At 42.0% G+C, this 9,803-nt stretch overlaps 2 protein-coding genes across 4 annotated transcripts; one reads left to right on the forward strand and one right to left on the reverse strand.

The window, feature by feature from the left end:
• Nucleotides 1–1,285: 1,285 nt before the first annotated feature.
• LOC102079280 (uncharacterized) lies at nucleotides 1,286–5,762 on the reverse strand. The gene is made up of 6 exons (XM_005456208.4): nucleotides 5,330–5,762; nucleotides 5,089–5,203; nucleotides 4,014–4,123; nucleotides 2,698–2,797; nucleotides 2,402–2,523; nucleotides 1,286–2,289 (listed from the first exon to the last, which is right to left on the reverse strand). The coding sequence occupies exons 1-6, from the start codon at nucleotides 5,418–5,420 to the stop codon at nucleotides 2,180–2,182; spliced, it is 648 nt and encodes a 215-aa protein (XP_005456265.1). The 5' UTR covers nucleotides 5,421–5,762; the 3' UTR covers nucleotides 1,286–2,179.
• A 208-nt stretch (nucleotides 5,763–5,970) lies between these two features.
• Nucleotides 5,971–7,982, forward strand: rpl28 (ribosomal protein L28). 3 transcript variants are annotated; one of them, XM_003451463.5, is made up of 5 exons: nucleotides 5,976–6,064; nucleotides 6,498–6,585; nucleotides 7,105–7,228; nucleotides 7,625–7,743; nucleotides 7,844–7,982. In XM_003451463.5, the coding sequence occupies exons 2-5, from the start codon at nucleotides 6,505–6,507 to the stop codon at nucleotides 7,931–7,933; spliced, it is 414 nt and encodes a 137-aa protein (XP_003451511.1). In that variant the 5' UTR covers nucleotides 5,976–6,064; nucleotides 6,498–6,504; the 3' UTR covers nucleotides 7,934–7,982. The 3 variants fall into 3 exon arrangements, with proteins under 3 accessions (XP_025764995.1, XP_003451511.1, XP_003451510.1); XM_003451462.3 differs by having other exon boundaries at nucleotides 5,990–6,024; XM_025909210.1 differs by lacking the exons at nucleotides 7,625–7,743; nucleotides 7,844–7,982 and having other exon boundaries at nucleotides 5,971–6,064; nucleotides 7,105–7,236.
• Nucleotides 7,983–9,803: the final 1,821 nt, after the last annotated feature.

Raw genomic sequence — 9,803 nt, forward strand, 5'->3', positions numbered from 1 at the left:
CTGATCTCCAAGGATCCCCGGAAGGGACCGGTCCCATCCAACTACCAGCCAACTAACTTGCCTAAGCACAACATGGAAGCTCGTGTCAGGCATCATAGCGGCAAAGATGAACAGGCACATGGCTAAATACCTGAGTGGGACACAGACAGGAAAAGGCAGAAACACCAGAGGGATGAAACATCAGCTACTTGTAGATAGAGCAGTCGCCCAAGACTGCAAGACCAGGCTCACCAGCCTGTGCGCCATATGGATTGACTACAAGAAAACCTGTGACTCAATGCCTCACACATGGATCCTGGAATGTGTAGAACTGTACAAGATCGACAGGACCCTAAAAGCCTTCGTCAGGAATTTGATGGGGATGTGGCGAACAACACTACAGGCCAACTTGCACAACAAGCCAACTGCACAAGTCACCATCAAGTGTGGGGATCTACCAAGAGGATGCCCTGTCCTCACTGTTGTTCTGTATAGGCTTGAACTCAGTGAGATCATTAACAAGACTGGCTACAGATACCGACTGTGGAATGGAGCAGTTGTCAAGCAACCTCCTCTACATGGATGACATCAAGCTGTGTGCCAGGAGCGAACGAGACATGGATTCACTGATCCACAACACTAGGATCTACAGTAATGACATCTGAATGTCATTCAGACTGGAGAAGTGTATTCGGACGTTAACAAAGACAGGGAAAGTAGTTAGAACTGCACTACCAGAAGGGAACATTGCTGACATCAAGGACAGCTACAAGTACCTTGGAATCCCACAGACAAATGGGAATCATGTACAGGTCGCTAGGAAAGCTGAAACCACCAAGTACCTGCAGAGAGTAAGACAAGTCCTGAGGTGTGGCTGACATCCAGATATCCTAACAGTGGCTGGAAAAAGCTGGAGTGAAAGACAACACAGAGGCACTAATTGTGGCAGCACAGGTACAAACTCTAAGCACAAGATCCATAGAGAATGGGGTCTACCACACCAGGTGCAGGCTGTACAAAGATGCCCCTGAGACAATCCAGCACAAAACAGCAGAGTGCAAGATACTGGCAGGCAGAGCATACATAGAAGACATAACCAAGTGGCTGGCATAGTATACAGGAACATCTGTGCAGAGTATAGCCTGGAATTCCTGGGGTTCAAATGGGACACACCCCCTAGCGTAGTTCCGAATGACCAAAATAAGATCCTGTGCAATTTCCAGATACAGACAAGCTAACTGGTGATGGCTGGTGAACTGTGCAGTTTTTCACAAGTGAACTGAACAAACAACAAGAACAACAACAAAAGCCTTGATCAGGTTTTATTTTTATAAGCAGTGTACATGCAGTGGGTAAATAAAGAGAGCATGAGCGCAGTTGTATATTACATGTACACATTAGAGCTTTCTATAGTGTGAGGTATGAAGAGGAGGTGAGGTCTGCAAACATACAGAGTGAGGTGAAATTTAGACGTGTTCTTAAAGCAAAATCGAGCTAGTTATTGCACTTTGGCCCACAAATCAACATGAACAAGAGATGCAACAGGGGCAGTGATGCACAACTGAAGAAGGCATGTAATAACATTAATCCTCTGAGAAATATGAACGTCAAAACTTCATGGCAAATCAATAATTAGTCTGAGATAGTTCCGTCTATAAAAGGAGGTAACCAACCAACACCACCATCCATGAAGTCATTCCTCTAAAATAGGTAAAAACAGGAAGTGAAAATCACCGAGTTACACAACTGAGACCTAGACTGAGGTTAGAAAAAAACATAAATAGCAACATTTAGATTAGCATTTATGCTTAGAGACTTACAAATAAATACTATCATCATATTCTAAACCTTATCATCAAGCACAACAGCTTTGATAGATTATTATTTGTCACACTGGAACATGTTCAGTCCATTTATCTGAGAACGACAATCACAGCATCCATGTCAGAAATGGCTAACAATAAGTTGGTTCTGTGCTGAGTGGAAATGCTTTGTAGGTTCTTTGTGTATTTTCGGTTGGTCCACTAAAACTTTGTCATTGGTCCTCAGAAAAGTCCAAGTAAAATAATAAAGGCGTACTGTAAAATAGGCAACTTGTATACCCTCCAGATCTCCTGGAATGACGTATTACTTCAAAGATATTGATTTATTTCTTTGCTTTTGCTGGAGCAAAAAAGAAAAAAAAGAAAAAAAAAAAAGCTCAGTTTAAGGTATCCAGTGCTGCTTGTGCTTTCTGAACAGCAATCTGGAGCATTGTGTGGTCACTGAGCAGCTGCTGGAGTGTAGCTGGGTCCATTTCCAGCAGCATACCTACAAGGATGTATGAGCGTTATGAGTATTTCAACATCATCAACAAGAACTCTCCAGAGAGAAAAAACAAAATACTGGTAAATCACAAAATGTATTTACAGCTTAACGTCACCTGTAATATCATTTGCATGGAGTGGATCCATCTCCACCACCAGCGAGAAGAGCTTCTCTCCTAAACTCTCGGTGTCATCCAGCTCTGAGGTGTCGCTCATATCAGTCTCCTCCATATTCTGCCTGAAGTGAAGCAATTATTACAATTTTTCATTGACAATTGATTATATTTACACTCCTATCTTATTAAAGCTGCCCTGCTACTGGTCTGCAAGGCAGGCTACAATTTAAAAAATTCACATTTCTGAAAAAGCCCATATGAGCTAATGTAAAAATATTCTACAAAAAACAACATACTCTTTCAGCGTCTTCATGGCAAGGTGCACTTGTTCCTCTAGCAGACTGGGATCTGAAAGAAGCTTTAAGATGGCATCTTTGTGCTGCTCGAGAAGCATTCCTGTGGAGGAAAAGTGCATTAAATATCCATTTATCCATGCATTTTCTACCCCTTATCTGGGGCCGTATCCTGCGTGCAGCAGCCCAAGCAGAGAAGCCTAGACCTTTGTCTCCCCCAGCCACCTCCTTTAGCTCCTCCTGGGGGACAGTGAGGCCTTCCCCAAGGCCAGCCAAGAGACATCTTCTCTGCTGTATGTCCTGAGTTGACTCCCGAGGCCTCCTCCCGGTAGGAAATAGCTGGAACACCTCACCCAGGAGGCACCCAGGGGGACTGCCACCTTAATGTAGTGGAGTTGCTTGCATGTCCCAGGGATCCCGGGGGCAAAAGCCCCCGGTAGGACCACCCAAAGGACACTGATCTTGGGTGAGGGGCCAGACATAAAGAGATTCACATGACCCCTAAACAACATTAAGGAATCAAGGGACCAGTTTATCCTGCCCAGGATGGGGTTGCTGCTTCTGGCCCTGCAGCCAGGACTGTGGACATATCTTGAGAGTGACTGCGTGGTCACCAGGCCTCACCGCATGGGGCACGGCCGGGCACTGAAGAGGTGACACAGGCCCACCCTCCTATAGGGTCACCATCCCACTGGAGGCGTCGTATGACATTGGGTGCAATGTGTGTCAGGCAGCAACCAAAGACAGAGCCCCTGCCGGTCTGATCCCCAGCTGCTGAGGCTGACTATCAGAATTAAATGTTGATGCAGTAAATGTAAATATCCATGAAATATCCATCCACTAAAATAGAGCAAGACTATGTTGAAATACCAGCTCTTTCAGATTAACATGGGTTTATTTATTGGCACAAAAATATACAGCTGAGAATGTTTTTCAGGAATTGACAACATAATTTGATCATATGTTTAAAATGAGAGGAAAAAATGAATTACTATCTTCTTATGAAGATTAGCATGAATAAAAGTGTACACTCATTCCCTTCTTTAGTAAAACAGTCATTTTAAATTTATTTAAAAATATAAAACATGAAACAGAGTGTGTGAGACAGAAAGCAGAACTAAAGAGGCAACCATTTTAAAGGGTTTTTTTTTTTTTTAAATGAGCTGAACATGTGGTTTAATTTATATTAGAAGTCAACAAAAAGCTTAGCAAACAACTGTTTGACCAAGCCTGCATTAAAATTCACTCATTTGTAGCTTTGTTTCAAGGTGAAATCTCACACACATATTATGGGTCGTTTATTGAGACATTTTACTTGCCTGTGATTTTCTGTGAGTGGCCTGTGTTGTAAACATCCACCAGCTCAAATAGCTGCTCCCCCAGAGAGTCAGATGACACTGACACATCATCCTCATCCTTACATACCTGACTGTAAAGAAAGACATGAGAATACACTCGCTGAAATGTTTTGACATTCAGATAAATCCTATGTGTGTTACTGTTATTTACTCCAAAGGTAAAGCTCTCCTGTGGCCTATATGAAAAAAGAAAGGCCACAATGCCTCTTAGGAGTGCCGGCACATCTTGTTTTGAAACTGTCTTTGTCAGATCTTATGATGCAGATTTAATTCACTATGTGTTTAGAGTTTACCATTAACCTAAGCCAAGGCCTGTAGAGGTGAACTGCCATTTTTGCTTGTGGCATCTCTTTTCTCTGGATGCTGGTAATTTTCTATTTAGGTTTTTTTGTGTTATTTTGGCCTTTGTCCCCCTTGAAAAGTCCAGCCTTGCAGTCTCCTCTTATTCGTCACCTGGGATCATTTTACTCCCATTTGGACCTTTGACACATAACAGTGTCATGTTTAAAAATCTGACACATACACAAAATGGACAAAAGAACTGGGCTGACCAGAAGCCACATTACACCTACAGGAGCAGCTCAGTCATGGAAACTCATACCATGAAGCTCCCGTTGCACAAGTTTTATGCTGATGTTAATCCGAAAGGAGGTTTGGGGTTCTGCAGAGCATTGGCACTTTTGTGTCCTGTTTGCATTACCGCTCAATGTTATGGCTTGTAAATGCTTCCGCTTTGCAATAACACTATTTACAGTCGATATAGAGAAAAAAAAATGTTACAAACTGACCTTTTGCAATAGCGACATACTATTACAGCACCACAATCAACTTCAGTGATCTCTTTAGAACGACCCATTCTTTCACAAAAGTTTCTAAAGGTGACTGAATGGCTAAGGGCCTGGCTTTCTACAACTGGATATAATAATCTAAAATACCCTGGCTCAGTACTTTTGTCCATATAGTGTAACTTACAAATTACTTAATTTGCTTTGTCTTTTTAAAAATAACACTCCAAAACTACTGGCCATTTCTGTACCTGGGTTCCTGTGCCACCTGCAGGGCTCTCAGGGCTTTCTCCACAGCTGCGGTCAGCATGGCATCATCCTGCAACATCTGAGTCAACACAGGACCTGGCAGCTCCAGTAACATGCCTGTAACACAGAGCAAGCTAGACTTCAGGGCCAAGTTAGAGCTTTACTTGCAAATATTAAAACAAAACGACAAAGACATATATATAATGTCACAAAACAAAAACTGAGGTACGCATGTCCCCTAACCTGTGAGTTTTCCAGCATCTTCTTTGTGTTTGGAGGAAATCAGAGAGTACAGCTGCTCCCCAAGTGTCTCCAGATCTTCTTCTTCTTCCATGTTTGACTCTTCATCACAAGATCCTGACTTTCCCTGCCATGCTAGAGCAGGCGGTGATTTTTAACTTATCAGTTTTGACTTCAGATACATTTCTTGTTCACATCTTTCAATCACAGCAGCATAACGAAAACATCCACGAAATAAATCAAAATCGGCGTCCAGAAGTTGCAATTTTGTCTACAATCGCTCTCTTATTCGCCCTGCCTTTGCTCCTCGTTTGCTCGAGTTTGGAGCTAACATAACACTCATAGGTTTGGCGTTAAAACAGCTGATTATTATGTGTAAAATTTCTGACGGCTGCCTGTAAACACCAGGCGCACATTAATGACGTGGACAGACTTACTACGCTGACCGTATTCCTCCGCTCTTTCTATAAATAACTAGTACTAAATAAAATTACATTCAGTATTCAATACAGCATCAAAGGCGTTAATAAAATGTACATATCTATATTATATATTAGATATATGTGATTTAATTCAGTAAAAATATGCCTTTTGTCCCAAATTGCTTTTTAAAAAGGTAGATGGGTGTGCGTAAGAATCTCAGCGAGAGGTTCCGTAAAGCGGTTTCCGCTCTCTCCGGTCCTTTCCTCCGCTAAAAGGTAACGTGGTCGCTTCGGTGGCTAAAAGCTGGTCATTAAAGTGCGTTTGTTTTCTTTCCCTAGTTGTTTTTGTGTTAATAAATATAGCTATTATTCTTCTGTTTGTTGTTATACACCTTGTGCGACAATAAATGTCCCTGTTGTATGTAGAAATGGAAAGATTAATCTTGTAAGCACCTCGCTCTGGTTAGGCCTCATCGTGCTCCTTCGGTTCCCCGGCCTGAACAGCGGCGCTAATGCTAGCAACCGCAGCTCTCTGTGTTTTCTGTACAGTCCTAACAGATTAGTAAAGTCTACGGTTAGCTATAGTAGATATTTGCCGTCTCACCGTTTCCCATGTTAGCCCGTTCAAGTTATAGCGCTAAGCTAACACGTTTAGCTAATCTCAGAAAATGCAGGCAAACATGTTAGACGCCTGTCAGGGTTCTTCGTCTTCCAGATTTTCAAGAAATATTTTTCCCTCCTTTACACAGGTTCACCATGTCGTCCCATTTGCAGTGGATGGTCATCAGGAACTGCTCCAGCTTCCTCATCAAGAGGAACGGACAGACCTACAGCACTGTGAGTACAAAACCTGCTCTGAAGAACCTGACCAAACGTGCGATTACGCCTAAAAAGTGACCCAGAAAGTTTGCTTTAGTACTGAAACTGGGTTTGAGTAGTGATGTACAGTGTGGTATGGTAGGGACACAAATAACCTAGACTTGAAACACGGATCCCAGGCTTTGTACATTCACCTTCACGTACTAACAAAACATTGCAAGACAGTCTGCTGTTAGTGTTTGAGAATTGCATATTAGCTGAGCTGACAGCATATGCCACATAGGCTTGGACTGTATCTGTGTTTGTGACATAATTTTGGCTAAAGATGTGAGATTAGTTGAAGGTGGCACTGGAAATGCTAGTTGGCTGTCATCTGTAATTTTTTTATATTGCTGAAGATCAAGTTGTTGAGCTTTTTAAATGTCCTGGTAATGTTTATTAATAATACTGCATTACCTCCCTAGCCTAACAGCAGGATCAGGCAAGATAATTAAATAAATGCATGCCAGTGATCTGAATGTCTTTGTTTTGTGACAGGAGCCCAACAACCTGAAGGCCAGGAACTCTTTCCGCTTCAATGGGTTGGTGCACAAGAAGACTGTAGGTGTGCAGCCTGCAGCCGACGGCAAGGGTGTCGTCGTAGTGCTGAAGAAGCGTGCAGGTAAATGAGTAATGCTGGTTCATTAACGTTTGAGTAATAGCATTGTCCAGACTCAGACTGGACAGACGATCCTCTCCTTAGTAACTTTAAGGAATATTTGAACTCAAATATTTGAAATGCTCCTTATGCATCAGATAGCAGCAACATTTATGTCATCTATGGATGCCTAATGAATTTTCATTAATGGGGGGGGGAGGAAGTTGTTAAAATGTATAACTAGATACACTATTTTGTGTTGTACAGTGAGATATGACAAGGATGACAACTGCAGAAGTATTAGATTCTGTATATTGCATATATCACAGTATACAGAATTATGTAGTTTTCTTCTTGGAAAATCCATATTTTTGGATCATTTGATACATTTGATGCTCATTTTGTTCTCTTGATGCACAGGCCAGAACAAACCTGCCAACTCCTACGTCAAGGTCACCATCAACAAGAATTCCCGTGCCACCCTCAACAGCTTGAGGCACATCATTCGCAAGAACAAATACAGGAAGGACCTGCGTATGGTGAGCTTAATCTGTAGTTTCTGGGAGGCTGAAACATAGCTGGCATTTTTGTTTGTGTCAAAGTTTAAGAACAACATTTAAGTCTCATTTGTTTCCCCAGGCTGCCCTGCGTCGTGCCAGCGCTATCCTGAAGAGCCAGAAGCCTGTTGTGGTCAAAAAGAAGCGCACCAGGGCTGCCAAGACCGCATAAACTCATACACATGATAAATCAATAAAATGGTTTTTGTTTGGAAAAAACACTACAGTGTCCTGAGTCTTCAATTTTGAGCATGAGCTTCTTTAGATCAGTGATCTACTCAGGTATCTGATGTGGTTACATTTTTAAAGCACTGTTTGTGTCTGAGGAATTGATACATATAAATGGATGTTTTTTTCCACAATAATTTGTTTTTTCTCAAGTGATAATTCACTTCCACGAGTCTGAAAACAGTCCTGATGAGCAGTGTAGATGTATGGAAGCAGAAAAAGTTACATGTTACTATTTTGACAGGTGTGCAGTTTCCTTGTGACAGCCATTAGTTTTGTCACAACTACAAATGTGGCAGTAAGTGGAAAATGTAAGACTAATTATCCAAGTTTCTGCCCATACATGACAGGCTTGAGCTTTAGATGCTGCTGCTACTGAGAGTTTACTTAAAAGCTACAATTGTGATTTTTAGATTGAAATTTGTTTCCAGTATATTGTATGTTAATGAATAGGGAGTACCTCCTCCTGAACTCCCTGCCCTGATGATCCGTTGTTATCATAGATCGTATTTGTATTTGAGGACGATCACACTGAAGCAAACTGCTTCTGCTACTGCACTTAGTGATACGGAAACATTGGATTGATTTAAAAGCAGCCCACTGGCAGCTTTCCACCCATGGCTTTGGAAAGAAAGAACCATTGTCACCCCCACCCCTGCTGGGTTTAAGCTGACAACATCTGCACCAACCATTTATTCCTGTCTTCACCTGTGACAAGGATCGCTGGGTTACTGTGAAGATGTGACAGAAGCTTTGTGCTGCAGTCGCTATGAGGACACTAAGACTTTTTTTGGCACTGCTGGTGCTGGAAAGTCAGGGTTTTGAACTGCAGGATACGATCCATGCGCTGATAGAGGAGAACATTCACCTCCATGACCAGCTGGAGAACCTCACCAAGGCCCTCAGAGAGCTCAAACGGATGCTGTGGCTTCACTCAAATGGTACAGAGTCCTCTTTATGTTATCTGTAAATGTAGGTGGGGGGGGGTGGGCAGGCTAAGCTTGGTTTTGGTTTTTAATATAAAGAACTCAAAACGCTGATGGTTAAGATGAAATAATAAAACGTTCCTTTGAGGGATTTATAATGTTCTTTAAATTAAAAATCCACAGTGCAAGAAAATAATTCAAATGGGAAATAAAATCTTCACGTTTGTGTGTTTAATTCTGATCCTTTTCTTTGTTACTAAAGTCTTTTTTTATATCTTTAGTGTCTCCTGCTCCATATTTCACTGCACATATTCTTGTATGGCACAAAAAAACAACAGCTTTGAGCTGAAATGAGAAACAATCGCACAGAAGCTGATTTTGAGACAGTGTATGGGGATGGGGATGAAATGTTGGCCTCCAAGGTCAAAACGGCTTTTCCCCTTTCATTTACTCTTCGTGTTCTGTATGTTTTAATCCTCATGCACTCTCTGCATACACGTTAGCACTTCAGGGCTCGATTAGGATGCAGGATGTTTTGCATTTTTTTCATATAGTCTGTGCTGTTCGCAGAATAAAAGATATTAACAGAGCAGTTCTGTGTTTTTGATACAGACCCAGATCATCACCATGAACATCATGATGAGGATGTCCAGCATCTGTGGGACGAATTGTCAGAACATGGTGTGTATGTCTGCAGCTGGCTGAAACTACTCCCGTGACTTCACAGAGCTGTGCTCACTGCATTAGTTGGCATTGATTTCATGGCTGTGTGGACAGCAGAGGGTTAATGAGTTGCACTTTGGGATAAACCAGCTGCTTAATGCACAACCCAGCTGACAAAGTGTGACAGAATTTCTCCTTTCCTGGCAGGTATCAGTGCAGAAACTC

Source organism: Oreochromis niloticus, linkage group LG7 (assembly GCF_001858045.2).
Source record: "Oreochromis niloticus isolate F11D_XX linkage group LG7, O_niloticus_UMD_NMBU, whole genome shotgun sequence".
NCBI classification, from domain to species: domain Eukaryota; kingdom Metazoa; phylum Chordata; class Actinopteri; order Cichliformes; family Cichlidae; genus Oreochromis; species Oreochromis niloticus.